The sequence below is a fragment of the Anabrus simplex genome, chromosome 9 (assembly GCF_040414725.1).
Source record: "Anabrus simplex isolate iqAnaSimp1 chromosome 9, ASM4041472v1, whole genome shotgun sequence".
NCBI lineage: Eukaryota > Metazoa > Arthropoda > Insecta > Orthoptera > Tettigoniidae > Anabrus > Anabrus simplex.
The window spans coordinates 36,684,011-36,711,648 of record NC_090273.1 but is presented as its reverse complement, the minus strand read 5'-3'; the positions used below and the strand labels follow the sequence as shown (position 1 = coordinate 36,711,648).

Genomic DNA, 27,638 nt, shown 5'->3' with positions numbered 1-27,638 from the left:
TGCACCCTGGTGCGAAGTGAATGAACCTTTTTTGAAGAAAATTTGTATTCATAAGTTGTTGTCTTTACTAAATTTCGTTCTTTCGTTTGTGGGTTGGCAATATTAATCCTTTTTTTCTGCCTGTTTTGAATTTACCCAATCAGTAATTTCTGTAATTAATTTCCCTCCAATCACAGGTTTCTTCTTCATTTTTGACTTGTAACTTTTAGCCGACCAATAAACGCATGTGGGTGTGTCTTAATTATTCATGAAAGGTCTCGAATCTTCCATGAGGGTATAAAAGCTGCTGATTTTCTGGTCTCTCGGCCACTCGTACAACATCTAGCTTAGTGTATGGAAGTAGAGCAGGAGGGGGGAAGCGCCTCTTTCATCAGTCAGCAGCCCTTCAAAAAGGTAATGGCCATTTAACATCTTTATTTTCTTGCTAGCTCAGCAGTTTAATCCTTGGGGAAGGTCTGAAACCGTTTTTGATGTAACCTATACCATTTCGATGTAAAATTTTCATGTTACTTTAACTGTAAATCGGGGATAGAGAGTGCTTTACCCTCTCGAGCTCCCCTTCATTTTGATCTGAGGTGACTACGTTTTCGTAACCGATTTTCTTCTCTTTCTTTATGTATTAAAATTTTCTTATACGAGTCACCTCCCTAGTGTGGGAACAGCCCCTGTTGAATCACCCTAGTGCCACTTAGATTTTAACAAGCTTTCATATAGGAGTGCAAGTACTCGCCTCCATTCATCTTTGTATTTTGGGCCATTAACTTAACCCGTTTTGTTTTCCTTCCTGCGAAGGCCCAGTAGATTGGGTACGAGATACCCCTGTTTATATTTGTAAGTTGTGCCTTGATGGCAGTTAATTGTAAAGTATGGTATTGCCTTCAATAGGCTTGAAAAATTGAGAGCAGGTCAGCTCTTTGTTTGTGGTAAAAGTGCCTCTAGGAGGCCCGGTATGGTTTTGGAGCTTATGCTCCTGGTATGAAGGGGATTTCTGCCCTTTGAACAAATGTGTAAAAGTGGGCTAATTGCCCAAGGATTGTGAAATTTGGGGCTCAAAGCCCAGAACTTGTAAAGGACCCGGAACTGGTGTTTGAGTTTGTAAAATTATACTTGTACCTGATTTTTCATTGTTATTTCACCTAGTGAAAATTTGTTAAATCTTGTTGTCTATTGAAAATATAACCTTTATTGAAATTTTAATTCATCTTTCGGACTTGTAGTTAGACCCATTCCAGTCCGCACCTTCTTTCACGTCTGCTGTTCCACAAATATCTTGGAACAACATTAATGTCCAAAACACAGTAATATCTTCATAATAATGAGATTTGGCTAACACGAAAGCTAGCAGTCACCGTAATGTAACAAGTACCTCGAGGCATTGTAGAAGCAGTCAAAGGGACGCACTATCATTTAAATATTGTGAGAAAAGAAAACATATCAACACCTCAAGATTCTTGGATTGACGTCCCTTTTGACTAAGCTCTCATAAAAATGAATTACTTCCAATGTAAAATCTGCTTGTCAAATCAAGACTAGTTTGAGGAAACTACCAATAGTAGCATTTTACCATTTACAACTAATAGATTACAGAAGTTTGCCTCAAATCAATACATGAAGCAGAATATTTCCAATGCACTTAAGACTTTAAGCTTTAGACACTACTGAGTTTTAACTGAATTTACGACTCAAATTTTAATACAAGAAGTCAACTAACAATTGTTCTTAAAAAACAAAGAACTTGAGAATTTTAGCCAAATCTCATTATTGTGAAGATATTACGGTGTTTTGGACGTCAATGTTATTAGAGTTAACGAATATCACAATTTTAGCACTGTTATTTAAATTGTTAAACTGTCCATTGTGTTTACAAATGCCTATGTTTATGTATTTTACTACTTTGTTTTTAGAATCATAATTAAGTACAAATTAGTTATAAGCAAATTACTGTAACAATGGCAGGTCTTAACCTTGAGATAGATTACAAAGGCTGAGGATGCTTGAAACCAAGTGAAACATGTCCCTTCTAATGTAGTGTTGTAGCAATATGAATTTCTAACAGCACAAAATCAATTGTATTCAAAAGGAGGAATAGAAAAATAAAAAATACAAATTTGTATGCAGATTACAGTGTAACTTATCGTACATTATCAGGAGTGACAGTCTGTTGCCGTTTATTACGGTCTGGGTTACTGGTCATCGTCCACTTCTCCGCCCACCTTTGAATAATGTGCAAAAACATGCTAGACTGCAATGGTGTATGAAACGACATCACTGGGGACGAAAATGGCAGAAGATAGTGTTTTCAGACAAGTCCAGGTTCTGTTTGTTTGAAAATGATGGCCACATTTTGGTTCACCGCAGACAGGGGGAGAGGGATCACATTGACTGCATTTGCACAAGACATACAGCGCCAACTCAAGGCCTTATGGTGTGGGGTATTATTGGGTACAACCACAAATGACAGTTGGTGCGTGTCCAGGGCACTATGACCAATTTCACCTACGTGAATGACATCCTACGCCCCATAGTCATACCCTTTTTGTACGACTCTCCGGACATATTTCAGCAGAAGAATGCGCAACCACATGTTGCTGCACAAACACGTGCCTTCTTGTTGTCACAGGATGTCAGACAGTTGCCCTGGCTCGCCCAATCACCGCACTTGTCGCCAACGGGTGCAGCGCTGTGACCCAGTGCCAACCACCAAACATGAACTGTGGAACCAGGTGAATGAAGCATGGATGGCTATACCAGGATGCCATTCGCACCTTTATGCATCGATGCCATCACACATGGAACAAGTTATCAGTGCCCATGGAGGACCCAGTGCCTACTAGGCAACCGGACACATGCTCAACTTAGGTGACTGAAATACTAATCGTTTCTACAGAACATATTAATGAACATGTCCTGTAAATATGAACTTCCTACCTCTAGTTTCTCAAGTGTTCTGTTTTTTATGAACATGAGTATACATGGTTTTCTAAAATATCAGTACATTAGCATTACAATGTAAATATTTGGATAATAAGACCTGATGTGTATGTAATTATTCATTAATCTTTTTATCTGTTCCATACAGGTTCCTGTGAATGCTAACAACCTGAATGCCACGACCTGCAAGTACCTCCTTGCCTTATCTGCCAAACTCACTAAAGAAGATAAATCCGAAGACACATATATTGGTGATGAAACACAAAACATGATCTTCGAGGCTCCTTCAGTTCCTGAGATCCGTGTACATGTTAATAGTGCTAAGAGTATACTTCCAGATTTCTATAATGGACAAGTGAAAATTGTGTTCATTGGCAATGAAGATGTTATTGTCACTTTACCACCAACATTGCAGGATGAAAATGAGATTCTCCTTCATCCAAATACTGTGTCATGAATTTGATGCAAGAACGAGAGCAGAGTTGGTACATCTATCCTGCTGTCTTATAGGCCTTTTTGTTATGGTTTTCTTGAAGTATATTTGAAGGTTGATGACAGTTTCCAACTTGTATTTCTGATAGTGTCTATGGTAAGACAATAGCGTGGACTATGTTTATGTAAATAAAACACATTTCCCAGCAAATATCTTAATATTTAAAAAAAAATTATGAACACCATGAGTAAAAGTGAAAGATATGGAAAATGAGCAGCTAACATAGCAGAGAGGATTGGAACAAGTAACATATTTGGGCATTCCCAAACATTTATTTTAGAGTAGCGAAGATGAAAAAAATTTCCACAAAATTAAGCTGGGAGACCAAGAAATAAAAACTGTAGAAAAATTTCAATATTTAGGTGAAATAATCACATATAACCTGAATGAGAAACCAGCATGGCAAATTAGAATAGATAAACTGGTTACTGCACAGCATGTTACCAAGAATACACATACTAAAAAGTGTCTCTCTATAGCAACCAAAACAGTCACCCGGACACAAATTACATATGCAAGTGAAACATTACTCAAAACAACAAAGTTGCAATAGACAGAGTACTCAAGTTAGAAAGGAGAATAGTGAGGATCAGTTTAAATAAAAATTATCAAGTAAACAGAGTCTGGAGACTAGCTTCCAATAAGACAGTTTATAAAGAAATAGAACCTGTGACTAGCACAACGAAAAAGAAATGGATATCATTCTTAGGCCATCTAATATGGTCACCAGAAAATAGAATCAGTAGAAAAATTATGGAAGAGTAAGAGTAAGAATAATATTAGATGGATCACAGAACTTAAAAAAAAAAAAGAGTGGCTTCCCATTTTCACACCAGGCAAATGTTGGGGCTGTACCTTAATTAAGGTCACGGCCGCTTCCTTCCAACTCCTAGGCCTTTCCTATCCCATCGTCGCCATAAGACCTATCTGTGTCGGCACGATGTAAAGCAACTATAAAAAAAAAAAAGAACTTAAAGAAGACATGAGAGAGTTGCATATTACAATAGAAGATTTAAAATACAAAACCAATACACTCAAAATATTGAAAGATAAACACGCTAGACTACAGACAAAAATCAACAAGTGGAGAATAGGAAGTGTGATTCCAGAAGCAGAAAGAAAATTATGTTCAGAAAGGATGAAACAGTATTCGACGGACAAAAAGAAGATAAACCTCCATAAACCTGACTAAGTATTCCTATTTTGGCTAAAAAATTAAAATAAATAAATAATAAAGCAGTAGTGGCTCACAAACTGAACAACACCGGTAGGGTAACAAGATGGCAATGCTGAAATACAGGATACAGAGGCCTATATAGGACCAAACAAGCGGAACACTTTTCCACTTGAATAATTATGTCTCCAGTAAAGTTATGACGTTCTCTATATATAAAACTTCTCTCTGTAACTATTTGAAGTACACTAGTTCACAAATGAACTAAATTTGCAAACATATACATTTCATTTCCTACAATAAGGTCAGATTACTTATAACAGCAATCAACACATACTGATAGAGAGAGAGAGAGAGAGAGAGAGAGAGAGAGAGAGGGATTTTTCAACCCTTGTCCTATTTCTCTATGAAGTTGGGTATGAAGTGAGATGAATCTTTGTAGAAGAGTTTTAAGACTGGATGTCCTTTCTGATGTCAACCTGATCAAAGGAATTCATGAGATGAAATAAATGACTTGATATATGTTAGTAGGAAGGGAGGGGGTGAAACTTGGTGTCAGCACAAACTCCTGTTAAATTGCACCATGGGAACTGCTCAAGGCTTAATGTCCTCATCCAATGTACAAATCACCATCAACCAATATACATACATTTTAGTATCACATGATCTGTTTAATTTTTATTTTGACTGAAGAAGTCCGTTAAGTGGTTGAAACTAGTCCCAAGACTTATGTAATATTATTTACTTGATATATCGTACTGAAAAGGTGGACCCTCTTTTCAATTTATTTCTTTCTTAGCCAAGAGGACGGGAAGTCATTTCAAAGTCCGACTGGATTGTGTTACAAAGGCGTAAAAATGTGTGGTTAATGAAGGAAAGTAGCTTCAGTATCTCCCTTCAAAACGTTGATAAAAAACAAATGTTGAATGGTTGCATCTCCACTATTGAACTCTGCCGACATACAACAATTCTGGATGTCGGAGGTAAACTATCGTAAATGCAAAAGCAATGATTTTGACGTTATATGACTTGTTTTGGAAGTATTGTCTTATGGGAACACTATTGTATGTTATGCAGGAATGAAGATAAGCCATGTGATACTATTGTATGTGCAAGGAGAAGACAGTGATAAACAATGGTACATGACTTACAACAGTTCAACCTTATGCCATCTGCTGTAGGGCCTACTCTTTATCATATTGGCTCTTGGTCAGAACTGTTGATTCAACCTGCCTCAAAGGTACCAAATATATGCCTCAACAGCTTTTTTCTGCTCTCCTGTAAAGTTAGTTAAATGTCACTTACGATAGTTTACCTCTGACGACCAGAATTATTGTCATCTAGGGAAAGCACCACGCAGCAGTAACATATCAAATGTTTTCAGTGATGAATGGATGGGAAAAGGCTAGGATTAAGAAGGTAGCAGCTGTGACCTTAATTAAGGTACAGCCTGAGAATTTGCCTGGTGTGAAAATGGGAAACCATGGAAAACAATCTTCAGGGCTACTGAAAGTGGGATTCAAACCCACTATCTCCTAAGTGCAGGCTCACAGCTGCACAACCCAAAGTGCATGGCCAAATTGCTTGGTAACATAAAATTCCCACCAGTCTGATCTTCTTGGAAATAATGTTAACGACAAGTTATAATCAATCTACCCATCCATCTATCTATGTGCATTTTTATAGTGACCTTTTTCTTTTCAAAACAATTATAAATCTCTGTGGTAATATGGTAAATGAGCCCTCTCATTATACAAGTTTCACCTGAATTTAATTTCAGATAGTTTTAACTGGTACACGTTTAACAAAGCACACGTAATTTATTCAGCAATAAAGTATTCCTCTCTCATAAGTGATTCTGCAACACACAATAACACTAAAACCAATTCTTTATTAAAATGAATGTAACTAGAGTTATTCAGAAGCTACAATAAGAGTCCATTTCAGTAATCATAATCTCGTATTAGCATTGCAGAGAAGGCTTTGAACTGTGGAGTATTGATGAGGACAATGACGGAGGCTACAAGCACAACGATACATAACTGTAGCAGATTCAGAATAAGAGGGAAAATCTGTTTACTTGAACGCTTCTCAAACCTGCAACAAACAAAAATGGAGATATCAATCATTTATTAGATTTGCAATATTATTTCTAAAGTAAGAGATGCTGACTCGAAAATGCATAAAAGGAATGACTGAAGGTAAGTTAGAATGTCTCATATACTGATAAGGTTGCCATACTGTGGGTAAAGAATTATTTTTTATTTTTTTATTTTTTTTACAATTGGCTTTGCATCACACTGACACAGATAGGTCTTATGGCAATGATAGGTTAGGAAAGGGCTAGAAGTTGGAAGCAAGCAGCTGTGGCCTTAATGTACAGCCCCAGAATTTGCCTGGAGTGAAAATGGGAAACCATCTTCAGGACTGCTGGCAGTTGGGTTCAAACCCACTCAGTCAGCAAAACTAAAAACAAGTACCAGGTTTATTCCTGTGGGGCAAAAGCAGCTGAGCATAGAGCTAGGCACTTTATCTCACTAAGTGCTGAGAGTACAGAAAGTGGAAGCCTTTAACTTCCACTACTCCAAGGACCTTCATGGCCTGTATGGAGATGGCTTTGATGAGGATTATTTTACTACTTTTTTCTTACATCATTATCCCAGCTTAGGAGTGTGGTTGAACTCATTTATCTGATGTTTTTGCTTTCTTCTTCTTCCGAAATTTCATCATCCTCTCACCAACGAATTTTTCCGTGCATTCTTCTGTCCAGGTGTTAGTTTCATCTGCAAACTGGTGAATTATTATTAAAAGGAACCTCTTTGCCTACGTTTACATAGCTGAACTGTACTGAGGACTTCTAAGCAAATATTTTTGCTTTTAAAGCTTACATCATCATGAGAGATAGATGGACTAGCCCAATAATAACAATGGACAGAGAGTTTAATCCTGAGTTACTAACTACTTGAATGCTGATAAAAGCCAAATGCCAACAGCACTTTAACACAAACCTGCTTAAAAATGGTAGAACACCACTTCGTTCATCTCAGCCAACATGCTTACATTTTTTCTCCATTTTGATTGCAGTGTATTTGAATTGGTTCTGTTTTCAAATAGAAATATTTATACATTGAGAAGTAGGTATCAGTGGCGGCCGGTCAATACGTGCTACCGGGCTCCAGCACGTAGCTTGGAACTGTAAGGAATATTATTTATGTACAGTACAATTACCCTGGTGCCTTTTCGTTGTTTTGAGTACGATATGAATTTGTGTTTTGTGAAAATCAGGACGAGATCTGTCGAACACCTAGCGCCGTTCTCCCGGGGAACAAAGCTCGTGCTCATGTGAAGTGAGCCCTTGCCTGTAGCCTGAAGGAAGCAATACGCAGGCGCAGCCAAGCTTGCAACACTCCCCCTAGCCGGCGGAGTATACCGTAAACCGGGATCAACTTTCACTGATCCCGTCTATAGTTACTTCCTCTCCCGCAAGGGGGTAGAAGTACTCGATGTCTCCTGCTACCTTGATGTTGAACGTGGTAAGCGAGTCTGCCACTAGAGAGTAGCATCGTCTGGGGTCGAAAGTAAAGCGTAAGTGGAGGCAATCTCTCTCACACATGCTTATTAAAATATCCATCTTCCTTTTGTGTCAAAAATAAAGAATATTTGACTGACCCTAAATGTTATCCCGCATTACAATGTAATTTACTCTGGTGAAATGAAATAGCGTATGGCTTTTAGTGCCGGAAGTATCCGAGGACATGTTCGACTCGCCAGATGCAAGTATTTTGATTTGACTCCCGTACGCGACCTGCGAGTCGTGATGAGGATGAAATGATGATGAAGACAACACATACACCCGATGATTGTTAAAATTCCAGACCCTGCCGGGAATCGAACCCGGGATCCCTGTGACCAAAGGCCAGCGCGCTAACCATTTAGCCATGGAGCCGGACATTTATTCTGGTAATAGGGGAGGTCTCAATGAATCAGCTGGCAGCTCTTTCAGTTGCTTTGTGCGGTTTTAAATCTCGCGGTTATATTACTGGTGCGTGTTTTTTCTGTCATTGTATTAGTGCTAAAGTTTATACGGAAATTTATCATTATTTATCCACTGCAGTATATCATCATCATCATCATCTGTTTACCCTCCAGGTTCGGTTTTTCCCTCGGACTGAGCGAGGGATCCCACCTCTACTGCCTCAAGGGCAGTGTCCTGGAGCTTCAGACTCTTGGTCGGGGATACAACTGGGGAGTATGGCCAGTACCTCGCCCAGGCGGCCTCACCTGCTATGCTGAACAGGGGCCTTGTGGAGGGAGGGGAAGATTGGAAGGGATAGGCAAGGAAGAGGGAAGGAAGCGGCCGTGGCCTTAAGTTAGGTACCATCCCGGCATTCGCCTGGAGGAGAAGTGGGAAACCACGGAAAACCACTTCCAGGATGGCTGAGGTGGGAATCGAACCCACCTCTACTCAGTTGATCTCCCGAGGCTGAGTGGACCCCGTTCCAGCCCTGGTACCACTTTTCAAATTTCGTGGCAGAGCCGGGAATCGAACCCGCGGGGGGTGGCAACTAATCACGCTAACCACTACACCATAGAAGCGGACCACTGCAGTATATATAAAGTGAAATTAAATTAGTGTTCTTAGTGAGGATCTATATTCCCACGATTCTATTTGCACTGATGTAAGTTGCGCCATTAGGTTAGCAAAAACAATATTTCTCGAATGAATTATTTATCTCGTAGACAGTTGTCGAAGTATTCATCTGCTTCCAAATTAATGTTGTTTTTGTTTGTTCTGAGTTATAAATTGTGAGAAAAGTTGTATTATTATTATTATTATTATTATTATTATTATTATTATTATTATTATTATTATTATTATTATTATTATTAAAAAGTTTGAAGTATGCGTTGTTCATCATGGCAATATGCAGATTTAAAACAGCGTATTTAGCTTGTTTTTTGTAGCACGTAGGACGATTTTTTCACGAGCCGCCACTGGTAGGTATATACATTAGGGCAAAAGATTTTATGATCATCTTCACATTCAACCAAAATCCAGAGAACATTTTTTATAAGAAATATCCTAGCAATTATATTAACTCTTAAAAGCATGATCTTTTATTGACATTTAATTATTACTTTTGGATTCCTTGTGTGGTTTATAATAAGGAAAAATATATATAGAATTTCATGTCAATAATTTAAAAGCCCACAGTTCTAGCTTTTCAGGCAAGCAACTCAATGTTGAGATCCTAGGGATATGAGCTATGAATTGTAGGTAAATCTATATATAAAATAAAAGTTTTGTTTGCACATTGCTCAGAATTTAAAGGATGATATTTCTGTATCAGTCATGACCACAGCAACAAGGAAATGCACTTTTTAATTTTCTGTAATGTCTGTCTGTCTGTCTGTCTGTCTGTCTGTCTGTCTGTCTGTCTGTCTGTCTGTCTGTCTGTCTGTCTGTCTGTCTGTCTGTCTGTCTGTCTGTCTGTCTGTACACGCATCACGAGAAAACGGCTGAAGAGAATGAAATAAAAATCGGTATGCAGAGTTGGCAAATAAGCTGCTACAATCTAGGCCATAAATAATTGTATTCATGCTGATGAAAATGGTAGTTTAGGGGAAGGACTAACATTTAATTCTCAAATATTTATGTTATTAGTAGTCAGATTTTAATTAAAATCGGTATGCAAAGTTGGAGGATAAGTTGCTACAATCTAAGCTATAAATAATTGCATTCACGCTGAGAAAAATGGTAGTTTAGAGGAAGGCCTAAAATGTAATTCTCAAATATTTATGTTATTAGTGGTCCTATCTTAATGAAAATCGGTATGCAAAGTCGGGAAATAAGCTACTACAATCTAGGCCATAAATAATTGTATTCACACTGAGTGAAATGGTAGTTTAGGGGAAGGCCTAACATTTAATTCTCAAATATTTATGTTATTAGTGGTCCTATCTTAATGAAAATTGGTAGGGTATGCAAAGTTGGGGAAAAAGTCGCTAAAATCTAGCCCATAAATAATTTTAATCACGCTGAGTGAAATGGTAGTTTTTTAATTCTCAAATATTTGTTATTAGAAGTGTAATCGATAAATACTACATAACTAAGGTTATATAGTATTAAATTTACATTGTTACTGTACCAGCTGTGATCACAAAGATATTCATGAATTTGGATTTTTGTTACTAAGTCCATATCAGCACCGAGTCACGAGAAAATGGGTAAACAGAATTTCATGAAAATCGGTAAGTAAAGTTGGAGAATAAGGAATTACAGTCTATGCTATAAAAAAATGTACAAATTACAGAGTCGAAAGAAAACTAAATGTGACATTGACCATTGTTTGTTGTGATGTGCTTTGTGTCTTCTGTTGCCACTCAACTCCCGTAGATAGGATTACTGCTGCGTACCGAGTATTTTTTTATTTTTATTTACGTCGCACTGACACAGATATGTCTGAGGAAATTGCTTAATTTTACATTTTTCGTAGTATGGGGACCCCTACTTTGTCTGCTAAGAAATGTTTTCAACATTAAAATGGAAAGGTATTTTTTCATATTACATAATATGCTGCCATGGATAAAAATTAGTTTCACAATCAGTACTGTATTTTACTATGTATGGTATATATACAAAAAAGTGTTCTTTTCATTTATTTGCTACTGGTAATTTGCATACATGGTGTGTGTATTCATTCACTGACAAAACTGTAGAAGAACACATGATTCAGCCTAGTTTCTTGGTTTCAATTTCTCTTGCTTCAGGAGCACTGCATCATCATGGCCAAAAAGTACCAAAGTAATCACTCCAGACTACAAAGAAAACTTTTATAAGGTTTGCTTGGTATTCCATTCGGACCATTGAAGGCTTAACTCTTCAAAAATGGCTTTTAATGAGGCAAAATGAATTCCAAATCTCAACTCAGTACAGCCCATTCACAGGACCACTGTAAAAACACAGTGCAGCCAATTACTGAGCAACCTCTTCTTCTTAAGACGACATCTCCAAACAGAAGTTAGCCATATGTCTTTTAGGTTTCGAATAATTTATAACTGTTAGATTCTTCAGCCAGCCAAAACTAATTTTTAATAAACACATTTGAATTAGTCATTTAAGAAAGGGTACATGTCCAGAAATGTAACTTTTTAGGACGAGCCAAAATACTGATTTAAAAGCCAGTCTTGCTATTTACATTAAATGTATGTGTTTTGACCGTTAGTGTTGATGGTTGTGGCTAAGATTACTTGATCAAATATGGCTGAATTAAAATTAGTTTTGTAGCAAAAACACATTGTTTACTCAGATAATTTGTATACTCTGTGTCATTGATCTACAATAATAATCATTTGAATAATGACAGTCAATCAAAATCATCATCAGTGACACAAACAGTTGGCCGTGCAAGTATTTTGTTGAAAATGTCTGTACTCCCCCAGAATGTACACTTCTAAATTCTTTAGGTCATCATCATCATCATCATCATCATCATCATCATTGGTTTGCCCTTCCAGCGAGCCGGGTAAGATGTTCAAAAACGAGTGTCTTCCAAAGTTGCCTATTCAGAAAGATTTTGTTGTCCATGACAGATTCTCAGTTCCATCCTCTTCTCTCCACATCTTCCCTCAGTTGGTCCATCCATCTTCTTCTTGGTCTTCCAGCTGGTCTTCTACCTGTTATTCTCTTTTCCAAATTAGCATATGGTATCCTTGCGCTATTCATTCAACATGCCCAAACCTAAGTCTACATGACCTAAGTCTTTCCTCCATCAATTCATTTAGACCTAGTTTAGATCGGATCTCATCATTTTTCATGTGATCAAGTCGTGTCTTTTGGAGGACAGTTCTAAGAAATTTCATTTCACAGACTTGAATCCTACTACAATCCTTCGATGTTAGTGTGCAGGTTTCAAGAGAATATGAAAGGATGGGATCAATTTTGTTCTTTTTGGGACCTTCTCATCCCATAGTAGGTGTCTAACAAGACAGTAAAAGTTAGAGCCTTTGGTTATGTCTATCTCAGCTCTATTATTACTAGCCATTATACTTCCTAAATATCTGATTTGGTATACTACTTCAACTTGGTGTTCATGTAGTTCTATGTTGCATTCTCTATTATGTCTGCTGATTTTCAATGCTACTCATTTTTGATGGGTTCAATTTAATTCCATAATCATCAAACTTCTTCCACATTCCATTCAGATTATTTTGCACTCCCTCCTTCATTTCATCCCATTTTGCCACATCGTCTGCAAACAACAGAGCCTGAAGATCTTTATTACCTTTTACTTTTAGTTCCTTTAAAATGGTATCCATAACTACCATGAATAGAAGAGGTAACAAGGCACATCCCTGTTGTACTCCTTTGGTTGTACTGAACCATTCAAAGTGACCATCTCCAATACCGACACAGCTTTGGGTCATTCATCTTATTCCCGTCAACAAGAATTGGTTCTTCGTTGTCTGGTTGCAAATGGAAGGTATGTTCAATAAAGCTGCTGATTAACTGTTTTGTCCGTACAGTTCCAGAATCTTTGGCAGAGTAAATGAAGTGCATGAAAGATGCTGGTTAGAAACAAATTTTCTACTTGTCAGGTACTCCCCTTCCTTGAGATTCATCCGACAGTACTCCCCTCTTACAAAATTTCGGCCACCATGCAAGTAACGTTCTTACACCTTTCTTATTACAGCCACCAGAACACTCAGAAACTGCATTAATCAATGCCATAATCTTGGTAACTGAAGTTAGTAAACAAGTGAAGGTGTATCAGCTGTTTGACCAAAGAGCAGGCACCTGTTCCTTCCTATAAGCAAAGAACTCATTCAAGAAAGGGTACTTCTCCAGGAACATGCTTCCCTTCTTAAATTACTTCCAAAGCACACACAATCAACCTTTAATATCAGCATGTTACTGGTTCGATAAGTGTCGTTCCTTTTGTGAAAAGGTGCACCAGGAAGAGAAGTATGTTAATCTGCAATTTTAAAAAAATTGACAATTTGGACATGTGCCCTTTCTTAAATAACTGATTCATTTATAAACTATCTGAAAAAGATGATGATAATAATAATGTCATTTGCTTTAGGTCCCACTAACTACGTTTATGATTTTTGGGGGACTCTGAGGTGTCGGAATTTAGTATTTCAGGAGTTCTTTTACATGACAATAAATCTACCAACACGAGGCTGATGTATTTGAGCACCTTCAAATACCACCGGACTCAGCCAGGATCGAACTTGCCAAGTTGGGGTCAGAAGGCCAGTGCCTCAACCGCCTGAGCCACTCAGCCCAGTTGATGATGATGATGTTGTTTGTTGTTTAAAGGGGTCTAACAGCTAGATCAGAGGTGCCTAATGGTACGAGGTGCAACGAAATGAAACAATAATTAAAACTTCAAAATGTATCCACTGACTAAAATATAAAATGTATCATGATGAAAAAAGACCATGAATCCAAAACAATCAGTGAATCCAATTCACAATGCCTTCTTTCTGAAATGATGCTTGTTATAAAAGGGATCCAAAATCCCGGTCACCAGTCCCTCATAATAGTATCAATCACTGGTAAAGCAGAACCATGGTGTTCCTCCTATAGTAGTACTAATCACAGGTAATGCAGACACATCGTATGTCACAAATAAAGGCACCACTCTCAGGCAACACAGACCTATGGTGTTCCTCACATAAGGACACTGGGCAAGTTGGCCGTGCAGTTAGGGGCGCTCAACTGTGAGCTTGTATCCGAACCCCACTGCCCTATCTGTGTCAGTGTGACAAAAGCAAATTATTTTTTAAAAAAATTAAGTGCACCACTCGCAACGCAGACCCATGTTGTTCCTCACATAGTGGGACTGATCACATGTGATGGTATTCCCGTGGTGTTCCTCACAAAGTGGAACTAATCACAGGCCATGTATACCCTTGGTGCCGCTCATCTGGTGGTATTAATCATAGGCAATGCAAACCCATGGGACATCACATATTATGGCACCACCCACAGGCAGCAAAGATCCATGGTGCTCCTCACATAATGGTACTACTCTCAGGCAACGCAGGCCCATGGTGTTCCTCACATAGTGGTACTAGTCATGAGCAACAGCAAAACCCATGGTGTTCCTCACACAGTGGTACTAATCAGAGGCAAAGTAGACCCGTGGTGTTCTTCATATAGTGGTACTACTCATAGGTAATGCAGACTCATTCTGAATACAGGGGAACCGACACATTCCAGCGCAGCGTATAGCACCTTTTCTCGCATGGACATGAGTCCACGCAGCTGAGTGCCCACCCCCCTGCCTCAGTAGGATACACACGATGGTACCTACCACAAGCAATGCCCAGACACGTGGTGTTCCTAACATAAGGGTACTACTCCTAGGTAATGTAGATCCATGGTGTTCCTCGCACGGTGGTACTAATCGCAAGTAACGTTGACCCATGTTGTCCCTCACATAATGGTACTAATCACAAGTAGTCTCATGGTTCTAATTTCATCATCCCTTGGTCGCTCCTTTTAATCACCTCTTACGACAGGCAGGGGATACCGTGAGTGTATTCTTCGTCTGTGTCCCCCATCCACAAGGGATTATCTTGAAAAGAAAACATATGGTACCAGAATTATACCTGGAAAAGAAAATTTAACTTAATTTTAATTAATTTCAGCAGACTGAAGAACTGAACAGTTGTCTTTGTTTTTGTTTTTTTTTACTTTCTTTTCTTGACTTGAAATAGTTCTTCTTATTTTCACTTTGCTGTTCCCTCCTCTCTTTTGTCCAGATCTTATTACTACCTCTCCTCCTTTTCCTGGAAATTCTTAAAATTTTGTATCAATCTTCTGATCGTCTGTTATTCCAATCTCTGCCATATCTCTTTTTACTCCTTGGATCCACTGGTTGCCATTCTTGCTCTTGTAAATATAGCTGAACATTTGTTTTGTCAATCTGCTATTATCCATCGTTATTATCTGACCAAAAAATGCCATTCTCCTGTTTCTGATCACATCTGACATCCTTGTATAGTTCTTTATTCCTCCTACATCTAAACTATCCTTCCCCAGTTTTTAAGGTCCTCATACTTTCATCAATGTATTCCTTTCCTTTTTCTCTATCTCTTCTATTTCACTGGTTTTCATAGAGCACATGCATTCTGTGGCATACAGGCTCTCTGGTTTGATTACTATGTTGTAGTGATTTTAGTTTTCCTTCAGAGATTCTTCTTATTGTAGGTACCTTTAGTCAGTTGGTATGCTAGTTCCTTCCATTGTTTTATAATAAATAGCAGTCATTTTGTTGCTTTTTCATCCAATGAAGGATATAAATTTTCAGTATGCACAAGAGGCAGCAGAATAGATACATTTCAAAGGCATCAATATGTCAGTGTCAAATATTCTGTTAAACTCAGAGGGCACACATGGGAAGCACAAAGTAGTACATGAAATTCCCTCCAGAGGCATCCATGTTATTTTGTTAAACCTTGTTGCTATTAAGTTTAACTAAAACAGTTCACGAAAGAGGTTTGTTTAGGAACACAAATTAGGCACACTTTAGAAAGAGGTCCATGCTAAAGGAAGGATATACTGGTATATGAATGTATATATTGCCTAAGACATAAATGAGGTAGATAGGATATCATTAGGGTTTGAGAAAAAAATAGATCTGAAAGAACTGGGACATATGGGGAGAGTACCCACCTGTGAAGAAGGTTGTAGGTGAAGATGTAGAGTTCGTTGTAGTCCATCTATCCTCTTAAACTAAACACACAAATAGAAATAATGCAAAGGGACAAGCAAATGTAAATCAGGTCATATAATAATAATATGGTTTGGCTACAGCATGCAGGCATTTTTAATTTGATGCTACTCGTCAATTTTGATGTTTTGTTTTACTCTAGGCCTACTAGACGGCACAGTAAACCGAATCTCTCTTAGATGTCTACGGCTGAGTTTCAACTATTTTTGTCAGGTGAGATCTTTTGCATGCTGTGACATCATACAACATGAACTGCCAAATGGATTTTTACCGCCTTTCATAAGTCTGACTCCCTCTGCTACGTTTGAACCCGCCATCTTGTAATCCGAGACTGACACTTAACTACTGGTCTACAGGAGGAGCTATATAGCAAAATATGAACATGAAGTGGAATACATACTAGGATAAACACAATAGACCCATGTCTTTCCTTTATGTGTACTCCATTCATGTGGTCTTACATGGTAAGTCGCTGCTCCCCATAAACATACCAAGAAAATGACAAAGACAATCTCCACATCATTATACAATCTGGTCTTCAAAGAAATGGCCTCCTCATCAAACCCAGTTCCTCTACATCTATTTCCTCTCGGCCTCCAATGAGCTTATTTCTGCTCCCCAGCTTCATCAGGAGAGTGGGCTTCAGCACACATTGAAAGGCCATTGAGCCACACTTTGTGGTCTCCATTGTAACTGATGAGTAAGTCACATTAAATATTATTCACGTTTTGTATCTTTTAGTAAGTTATATTAATTTTAAGTTATTTCTAGACAGCTGAAGGCCTAATGCGGCCAAAACATGTTCTGTGGTTCTAACATGATGTTTTTACAACTTTGAATTGTAAATAAACTTATGGGTATTGATTAAGTGGAACCAATATACTATTTTTTTAATTTCTTTTATTAACATATTCATTAACTGTATGCTCCATTACAATTTAAGTAATACCACATGCATTAGTATTCCTCTGTAGTCGTGATTAATTTTCTATTAATTATGTTACCTATACCTACATGTTTGATTTTAATGTGTCTAGCCTAGAAACATCATGTTACAGGTTTTCTTTTTCAATGAAAATGTTCTTTCTTGACATAACTATGCTCTACGTCAGGTCATCAAAATTGATACACTTCACGAACAGTTTAAAGAACTTTAAGTATTTACCTGTAAGTTCATTCTTGCTTGTAGGCCAGTGGCCTCCTGAGTTGATTACATTTGTCTTTAGTTTTATCCTTTCGTGTTTTAATAATTCACACTCATATAGGATGTGGTCCACACTTTGCGTTTCTTCACCACACCGACACTTCGCATCTTCTTGGATTTTAAATCTATGCAGATAGGTCCCTATTTTTCCATGCCCTGTCATCGTAACCATCATATTGTGGCTTAAGATAATTTTTGAGTCAAGTCTCACTTTAACACTTGGGAAATATGCTTTCGTTTTTGATCCATTGGGAGTTTCTCTCCACTCTTCTTCCCACAATTGTACACTTCTCTTACGCAATACCTTTTTTACTGCACCATCAGGAATTTTATCGAAAGTCACTTCTAGGTCTGTCCTGCTGGCTGCTTGTTCGCCAATTGATCAGCAGTTTCGTTGACTTCTGTGCCGACATGAGCCTTAACCCATGAGTAGTGTATTTCCCAGTTTTGTAGTTGTAGGTCTCTCATCTTCCACCTGATCTCTTCTACGAGATTGTTGCTTTTTCCATTGTTTTTGAGTAGGTCCAGGGTTTTTTTTACTATCAGTGTAAATAATTGCTGCTCTATTTTCGTGGTTGATGTCTAGTAATTTCTCCAGTGCCTTCAATATTGAGTATTGTTCTGCTTGATTATTTGAACAGCTATTGTGTAATTTGAATTGGTATTGTTGAGGAGGTTCATAGTGACTGCACAGAATTATTCCAGATCCAACCCCAGCCTCACTTTTGCTTCCATCTGTATAGATTTGGAATGGGTAGTGTTTGTCAACCATTTTGTCCTTTTTAACCGTTTGAGCCGGGTGAGACCATTGTTTATAACACATCCTGGAATCAAGTTTCAGAGTCTCTTTTCCCACTACCATTTCTCCAGTCCGTTTTGTTATGTCATAGTGCCTGGCAATTTTTCTAAGTTCTATCACAATGGGAGTTAATCCAGTTATGATACATAGTGCCTCATGTGATGTTGTACGGTAGGCCTTAGCTATTTTAACGTTTATTAGTCATTGCACTCTTCTTAATTTCACTGCATTATATGACTTGGTTGTGGATTGTATCCATAATGGTATTCCGTAAGACAGGATAGGTAGAATAGCTCCTTTTTATATAATCGTCATAACATCAGGGCGAAGTCCCCAATTTATTTTGGCAGACTTTGAGAGAGCATGAATAAGTTTCGAGCACTTATCAGTTACATATTCTATGTGCTGGTCGAACTTAAATCTGTTGTCTATAAGGACTCCAAGATATTTTATGCAGTTTACTTCTTTCAATGTCTCGTTGTTTAAATATATTTGCAAATTCTGCCTTATGCCAGATCTCTTGTGTGTTATTATCATTGTTTGAGATTTCTGCTCATTAAACACAACTTTGTTTTGTCTAGCCCAAGTCGATATTTTACTTAGTTCTATGTTTGCATTATTTTCTACCTCCAGTTTGCTCTTTCCTTTGACTAGAATGAGCACATCATCTGCAAATGCAATCACCTTCATGCAGTCCTTGTAGTTCAGATTTAAAAGTGAGTCGTACCGGATGTTCCAATATCCCGATCCGCAGCACAAACCCTGTGAACATCCTTTACTTATGCTTCTTTCTATGATGCTCGAGTCAGCCTTCAAAGTGCATCTCCTCTCACTGAGATAGCTTTGTGTGAGTCTGTAGAGGTTTTTAGGGCAGATGAATCCTTTCAGTGCGTTCAAGATCCCAGGCCACCAGGCTGCATCAAAGGCCCCTTTCACATCCAAACTAATCATTGCGACGTTCTTTTCGTTTATGAGTCCACCTTCAACAAACTGCTTGACTGCCATCAGTGCATTGACTGTCCCAGTTTGTGGCGTGAAACCATACTGGTTTCTATTTAGTAGGTCTCTAGAGTTAATGTGGTGCATTATGCGATTTATGAGGAGCTTTTCTAGCACTTTGGCAACTACGTTCAATAGACTTATTGGTCAATATTTAGAAACATCATTACTGTTTTATTTTCCAGGTTTGATTATGGGTACAATGATGGCCCTTTTCCATACTCTTGGAAAACATTCAGTTTTAAGACATCCATTGAAGAGCGCTGTTATGTATGACGGTAATTGCTCAAAGATAAAGTTCAGTATGTTACATGTTATTCCGTCTTCTCCGGGTGCTTTATTGTGATTTAGGTCCCGTATGGCTGCGGCTAGTTCTTCTTGTGTGAATGGGATATCGTCATCAGTATATGGAGGCTGTTCCGACTTCCTTCTTGCTTCTTTGTGATGAATGCTGTCTTCAGCTACATCATCGCACGGGGTAAAATGAGCCATCATGTAGTTTATTGTGTCGACTAAATTAGTCGTGTATGTACCGTCTGGCTTTCTTAAGGTTGAGATTGTACAGTTGTTCCTAATTTTCCCTGAAGCTAATTTGTACACTGCATTCCACGGGTTTACTGTTGTGGTTAGATTACTGTAACAGCTTCGTATATTAGTTTCCTTTGTTATCGCAAGGGCTCATTTTCTACGGTCCTCTGATACCTTCTTCTTAAAGCGTTTAATTTTTTCCTCAATATGGTGACCTGAGGTACCCACCAAAGAACCGTCCTGTGTTGAGTTATTTTCATTGTAGCTTGACGAGTTTTGAATGATTTAGAACAGGCTGCAGTTACCATGTTTTGAAATTTAAGCACCGCAGTTTCAAAGTTCGTTTCATCTATTATAACTTTACGCAGTTGTTCATCCATTTCTTTTATGTACTTTATTTTGCTGCCATACTGTTCCCTTGCTGCTGCAAAGAGGTTGACCACAAGTTTTTCTAAGTCATTCTCCTTTATTATGTACCTCATTCCGTGGAACTGCAATTCTTCTTCCTTGGGGCTTGACACACCAAGATTGAATTTAATTATCCTGTGATCCGAGGAATTTTCCTCGTTATTACACTCCCAACCTGTTATAACGGAGGCCAGCTCTTTGCTCCTCACCGTCAAATCTATGTAGCTGAATCCTCTACTATTTTTGAAGGTTGGTAGCCCTCCCTCATTCATAACACAGAGCTGACTTCCTATGAGGAATTCTTCTAGAATTCTTCCTCGTTTATTTGTCATAACATCGTGCATATTTTAGATCTGGAGTTACTGTCAATTGAAAACATTATGTTCTTTCCTCTTGCAAAATCCAGAATATTTTTCACTTTAAACAAGTCCAATTCTATGTCTCTTTCTATATCGAAGTACATACTTACAACCAAAAAGCATGTGTGACCACGAGTTATTTCAAGAACCACTACGTCTTCATCTGGCAGTTGATTTATCATGATAGCATTCATTGTTTTGGTGAAGACCACAATTGCCGCTCTCCTCTTCCCTCCTCCAGCTGAATATGTTTTACAGTAAGCGGGTATTCCCACCAGTCTGTTTTGAATTACATAAGGTTCTTGCAAAAATGCTATATCTATATGTTGTTCTGTTACCAAGTGAATAAGATTTAGTGTTGCTGCTCTTGAATGTTGCATGTTTAATTGTAGACATTTGATAGGTGTTTGTATCATTACTGATTTACTTCTTCCTGATGCATTGTTTCCTATTTGGGTCATTTAGTAGTCTGTGTTTTGTCTGTATTTTCGAAAAACAGCAACTAAACTAGGGCAGCCCTTGTCTAATGAAGAGTGATTTTCACAAATTTTCTCGTTTTTGTTATACCTATTGAAAGTTATGCAATTTATGCATTTAAATTCTTCTTTGGATGCTTTGCATTCATTCAGTCTATGTTTCCCTGCGCAGAGAGGACAAGTATCTTCTCCTGCTCGACATTCTCGATGTCGGTGATTATATTTGGAACATTTGAAACAGCGAACTGCAGCAATGTAGTCTTCTACCTTACATATTGACCAGACCATTTTGAGTTTGGTTTGAAGTAGTTGTTTTCAGACTTCCGAATTTACTTCCACTACCATATTCTTTATGTTCTTCTTGTTCCGATAGACAAATTTAGATTTTATGTAACCTTCCTTTAATCCCAATTCTGAGTTTTGTTCTATTATTACCTCTTCAGCATTTGTAATGTCAATATGTGAGGGTACATCGTAAATGACTAGATTCGGATTTTGCAACTTGGGAATTTTAACATCTAGCACCTAACCGCAGTTTGTGTTAATGCTTGTACATAATGTTTCAGTTTCCTCTTTGCTAGCAGATTTTATAATAGTTCACCCATCCTTAAGGGTCTTGAATGTCTTAATTCCTACTTTCAGCACTGTGGGGTTGATATTGGACTTCAAGAGTTCCTTTACTGCTTCAGGAGTTTGATTTGTCTTCGAAGTTATCATAAGTTTGTATCGTTTTACTTTGGAGCCTTCAGCTGATTTAACTACACTAGAATACCACTTTCTTTGGTTACCGATAAGTGGAGTAGCATTCCACAGTCGATCCGCTGATGGTACCAGAGTTTCGACGATAGATGGCACCACTTGATCGGGCACTTGTGTAATTGGGTTTTCAGGTGCCACATGGAGATTCATTTCCGTTTCTTTCAGCTTGTTTTGTAAGTTGATATTCTCTTGATCAGTTGTTTCAATTTTAGCTTTCAGTTCTACATAAACTGTTCTTAGTTTACTCACCGATTGCAAAATAATTTCTTTCAGGTCCTTTCTCAGTTTGCCTTGTATTTCAGTTACGCTCATCAAGTTTTGTAGACAATTTTCAAACACGTCACTCGTATTGCCCATCAACTTGGCTGGACGTAAAATGGCAGATTGACTAACCTCACTCCACGCCGCAAATTAACGCTAGGAACGCTCGACTACCATCTGAAGTTCTACCACGGCGTGCTTACAATCTTTGACAAAATGGCTACTCACAACAAAACTATTTCAGCAAAAATATTTCACCATTCACTCAATATTATTGCATTCCAGATATAGGTACACACAATTACAATTACACTCAAATGGAGCTAAAATAGAACAAACCAGTTTCAGAATGTCTCTTAACACTAAAACCACTTTCTTCCACTGTATTGCAGCTACGAAATTCACATACACTTTATAGACCCACTGTCTTCTGCCTTGCCTATTCGAACCAATATACTAGTTTTTCAACTTATAAAATATTATTAATATCAGCTGATAAAATGTCAATGGTGTAAGATATAAAATTATTTATCATTATAACACAACCCATTAAGGCTTTTATACCTAGTTCACACTGTTTCCATCCACTCTGAATATAAGTTGATTTGTACTCGTTTGTTCCTGTCCATTATTTGCAGTGACACATCAGTGTGGAAGAGGGAGAAATAAGCTTTACCGGACAGTTCAGCAGCTGAGAGGAAATGGATGTAGACAAACTGGGATTGATGAGGAGAGAGCCAATCTCTTAAAAGATGTGGAGATTGTCCTTGTACTTCTGTGTTTTCCTTCAATTTCTCCTTGTTCCTACACTGATCTGTCATTGTGTTTATCCTATTGTGTGTTCCTTTCAATGTTTCTGGATATGACTTGATCTCAACACGTTGCTGTATTTATCCTTCATGATTATTATTATTGATGTACAGTACTCTTGTATGATCCTTATCCAAAACATATAAGAGGCATCGATCTCTAAAAGATAGTTAGAAAACTACGAGGGAAAGTCAATAAGTATCTGCAATCAATTTTTAAAATTTACTACAAAAAGGTACACAATTTTTATTGGTATCATTTTTGAATGAAGTCACCTGGCTTTTCAGTGCACATGGTCCACAGTTTCACAAGCTTTCTGACAGCCTCTGCAAAAAAGGTTTTTGGCTGTGCAGCAAGCCACATATGCACTGCTTCCTTCACCTGTTGATTGGAGCTGAATCGATGGCCTCTTAGAGCATATGGTTTGCCACATCATCAACAATCACTCGTCTATCATTCAGAAGCATACCATGCACTTGTTCAATATTGGCATCAGTTAAGTCTGCAGATGGACACCCGGATCTTTCCTCATCCTTCCTTCTGAACTGTTCAATCAACTGGTAAATACTTTGCTGTGGCAAAACATTGTCCCCATATTGTGTTGAAAAGTCTTCTATGAATTTCTGCTCCTGGTACACCCTCAGACCACAAAAAATGGATTATGGAACGCAGTTCTTCCTTGGTGCAAACAGAGAGTGGTGCGGCCATCTTTACGTTGCAACACCGCAAGCTGTACTGATCTGATAACGCTGAAACCTACCACAGATGTAGACAACGGTGCCATCTAGCAGCTGGTGAGCAAACAACACCATAGAACTAACCTAAAGACAATTAGAGCAAAATTGCAGATACTTATTAACTTGCCTATGTATTATAGTCTATGACAAGCAGGAAGTATTTTGCCCTCTAGAGGCAACTCAACATTGCCCAACCAACGCTATGTTGTCACGTTTTTTCACCTGCTTGAAGAGTTACACTCTGTGGAAAATCTCACTGCATTAAATATCACTTGCGCCAAGCCAAACTATACTTTGCTAAAACTACGACAGTGGAGACTGCTTCTCATTTGAGACAGACAGTGAGATTATACTTACATAAGATATTCAAGTCGTCTCCCCTCATAGCCACTGAGAGCAACCATGCAACACATGATAAGAACCATCCCTCCACCTATACTATGAATACGACGAAAGCAATCACGCATCGTCTTTTTTATCATCAGCACACTGAGGAACATCTGGAACACAGCACAAAAACCTATACGGGTTAAATGAAGGGACTCTTTTCACTAAAACATTCACATGATAAAAAGCTGTCTTTTCTACACTTGGACTTTAATCAATATACTATCTAAATGACATGGGATATATACGAGGGAGTGTCAAAAATTAACCAGAATTATTTTATTACAGCAAAATATTGGCTACCTGTATTCAAATTCACTTACAGACCTTCAAAGTATTCTCCCTCAGACACAATACAATGGTTCCAGCATTCAGTCCACTGTTCAAAACACTCCCCAGAGCCTTTTCTTGATAGTCTGTTGAGTATACCTAAAATTGCATTGTTTACTTCTTGATCACTTTGAAAATGATGATCCCAAAGTTCCTTTTTCACTGCAGGAAATATGTAGAAGTCGCATGGTGCTAGGTCTGGAAAATAAGGTGGATGTGGCATCACCTGAATGCCCAATTCAGTTATTGTGCCTTGTGTCTTAATTTCCCAATGCGCAAGTGCATTGTCCTGGTGCAGGATCCATCATGTTTGAGCAAAGTTTGGTCTTTATTCTGCTATTTTTCATTTCAGTGGCCCCTTAACACTTCACAATAGTAATCAGCAGTAACAGTACATTGCTTCTTCGCTACATGATCATGCACAATACCCTGCTTATCAAAAAAGACAAGGTGCATGACTTTCCCTGCACTCACCTGAACTTAGGCATTTTGGGTCTTGGACTGGAAGGATATTTCCATTGAGCACTTTGATGTTTTGTCTCTGGGTCATAATAATGGAACCAGGACTCATCACATGTGATAACCCTGTCCAAAAAATCTATCTGGTTCCCACCGAAGTCTCCCTTTCCATTTTTGACATGCCATCACACGGTGAGCCTTCTGTCCATCATTCATCATACATGGCACCCACATCACTGAAACTTTTCTACGCCCTAGAACATTGCATATAATGTCTTCGGCTGAGCCGTGCCTTAAGGTACAGCCCCAGCATTTGCCTGGTGTGAAAATGGGAAACCACAGAAAACCATCTTCAGGGCTGCCGACAGTGGGACTCGAACCCACTATCTCCCGGATTCAAGCTCACAACTGCGTGCCCCTAACCGCATGGCCAACTCACCCGGTGAGATGTTTATCATTCCAGCAGTCTGTTCAATGGTTCAATAGTGATCTTCCTGCAACATGACATCAATTTGTTCACACTGATGTTGGTTTTCAAAATTGAGGGTCTTCCCGGGCGTGGAGCATCCTCAAGATCAGTTTTACCCTTCCTAAAGCGTTTGTGCCACTCAAAAACTTGCATATTTCCCATGGCTTCCTCTCTGTAAGCTTACTGCAACATTTCCACTGTCTGTGTTGAAGTTTTGTCCACGAAAACACAAAATCTAATTTTGAAGCATGCTGCTGCAACTTGAAAACCATGTTGGGTACAGCGAACAGGGCTTCCTTCCTCAGCTGCTCCCCTGCAGCTGAGAAGCCTGAGATGAATGATGTGCTTCACACTGTATCACTTAAGGTCAGTCCAGCTCCATGGCTAAATGGTTAGCGTGCTGGCCTTCGGTCACAAGGGTCCCGGGTTCGATTCCCGGCAGGGTCGGGAATTTTAACCTGGATTGGTTTATTTTGCTGGCACGGGGACTGTGTGTATGTGTCGTCTTCATCATCATTTCATCCTCATCACGACACGCTGGTCGCCTACAGGAGTCAAATCGAAAGACCTGCATCTGGCGAGCCAAAGTTGTCCTTGGACACTCCCGGCACTACAAGCCATATGCCATTTCATTTACTCAAGGTCAGACCTTTCCAGTACTACCACCTGCAAACTCCAGCACAGGGTTCTTGAAACATAAAAAAATAATTCTTGTTAATTTCTTACTCCCCTTCGTATGTATATTATCTCAATTATCATTGACCAGGGGCAGCTTCAGAACAGGTTTCAGTTATTTTCCCAAATTTCCAATTTGGTTACTAGACTCTCATTTTAGAGTCTTCATCCATGACCGACTGTAGCTGGTGTCTTGTTCACTATGTCTGTAGGAGCCTTCAGGTTTGCTGGCAAGTTGCAAATCCATAGAAGTTACTTCATTAAGGATTTTAGCTTGTACAGGGACAGAAAGGTTAGAGACATGGCTTGCTTTTTTTACTGGCTAAAGTTTGTCACATTGCCTGACATGAGTACCAACTCAGTACCAGGATTTTAAACGTTACAAGGCTTCATCTTTTCGCTACACTTACAATGGGAGACGTTGCTCAGAAGAAACTAATAAATATAGAGAAGGTTTATGTTTCAAGTAGACTTTTGTTCGAAGTGGTGGAAACATTTTATTTATTCAGCTTATTCAATAAACCAAGAAAGTGAAAGACTGATTGAGTCAATGAGGAAAAGAAGACTCAAATTTTATGGACATATGTTTAGAATGGACGAGAAGAGGCTGACAAAACAGATTTTTAAAACACTTGACAGTAGACCTAAAGTTTTCGACAAATGGTTCAGGGAGGTAAGAAAGGATCTTGAGCAGTCTGGATTAAATCGGGAAGACATCCTAAACCAAACAAAGTATACATCAGTGACCAACAGCTTCAGAGGCTTCCATGATGAACAGAAAATGAATAGAGAAAAGAAGACAGGCTGCCAGAGAAAGAATGCAAAGCTTTAGGGCTGCAAAGAAGGCTTCCAATAATGTGTGATTGTTGCTTAATGTGGTCTCAAATGGCCATAAACGAATATAAAAATAATTCAATAACCTGTTGCATATTCTTCATAAAAGCTACATGCACAATCACAGTATGGTAATTAAAACCCTATCTGTGACACTTAGTACAGTACTATAAGTGTTATCATTCTGAAATTCATCATTTTCACAGGCTGTCAAACTATAGCAGTACTCATCATGCTACTTGCCTTCCCTCCTGCTAGATCAAGAATGCTTCATTTTATTATGTCATTGGCTTTAGGTCCCACTAACTACTCTTTTATGGTTTTCGGAGATGCCGAGGTGCAGAAATTTAGTCCCGCAAGAGCTCTTTTACCTGCCAATAAAACTACCGACACGAGGCTGACATATTTGAGCAGCTTCAAATACCACCGGACTGAACCAGGATAGAACCTGCCAAGTTGGGGTCAGAAGGCCAGTGCCCCAACTGTACAAGCCACTCAGCCCGGCATGCATTTCAATTTGAGCTATTGAAGGTAATGTTTCCAAAAATTTTGCTCTATATAACATCTTACCGAGATATAAGACACCACCAAATACCAAACTTCAACTACAGTAGAAAGGAATTTCCTGTGCCAACCACAAAGAGAGTCCCTTTGGAATAACAACAAAAACCAGCAGCAATTTATGTATTAGAAGGATTTTAATAACAAATATAGGACAAACCCCGTGGGGGGTTTGCCTGTTCCCCTATCGGGCGCGTCCCAGGTGGCGGATCGGGGGGCTCGCCGGACTTGTCCGGAG

The 27,638-nt window shown here is 38.6% G+C and overlaps 2 protein-coding genes across 8 annotated transcripts in view; one reads left to right on the top strand and one right to left on the bottom strand.

Annotated features, from left to right (window-relative positions):
- The window catches only part of LOC136881160 (uncharacterized), a 50,912-nt gene extending 47,350 nt beyond the window's left edge, over nucleotides 1–3,562 (top strand). Inside the window, exon 4 of the mRNA XM_067153823.2 lies at nucleotides 3,080–3,562. Coding sequence (XP_067009924.2) covers nucleotides 3,080–3,388 — 309 coding nt within the window. The 3' untranslated portion in view covers nucleotides 3,389–3,562. The remainder of the gene's footprint in view (nucleotides 1–3,079) is intronic.
- Nucleotides 3,563–6,367: 2,805 nt separating this feature from the next.
- LOC136881185 (ankyrin repeat domain-containing protein 11) overlaps nucleotides 6,368–27,638 on the bottom strand; it is a 169,513-nt gene continuing 148,242 nt past the window's right edge. For 5 of the 7 annotated variants that reach the window (XR_011018722.1, XR_011018724.1, XR_010860992.2 and 2 more), the window contains 2 exons: nucleotides 24,043–24,185; nucleotides 6,368–6,695 (listed from right to left, as the gene is read on the bottom strand). The gene's annotated coding sequence lies outside the window, so the exon portion shown is untranslated. Of the gene's footprint in view, nucleotides 6,696–16,287; nucleotides 16,348–24,042; nucleotides 24,186–27,638 lie in introns of all 7 variants that reach the window. The other 2 variants (XR_011018723.1, XR_011018725.1) reach the window with 2 other exon arrangements.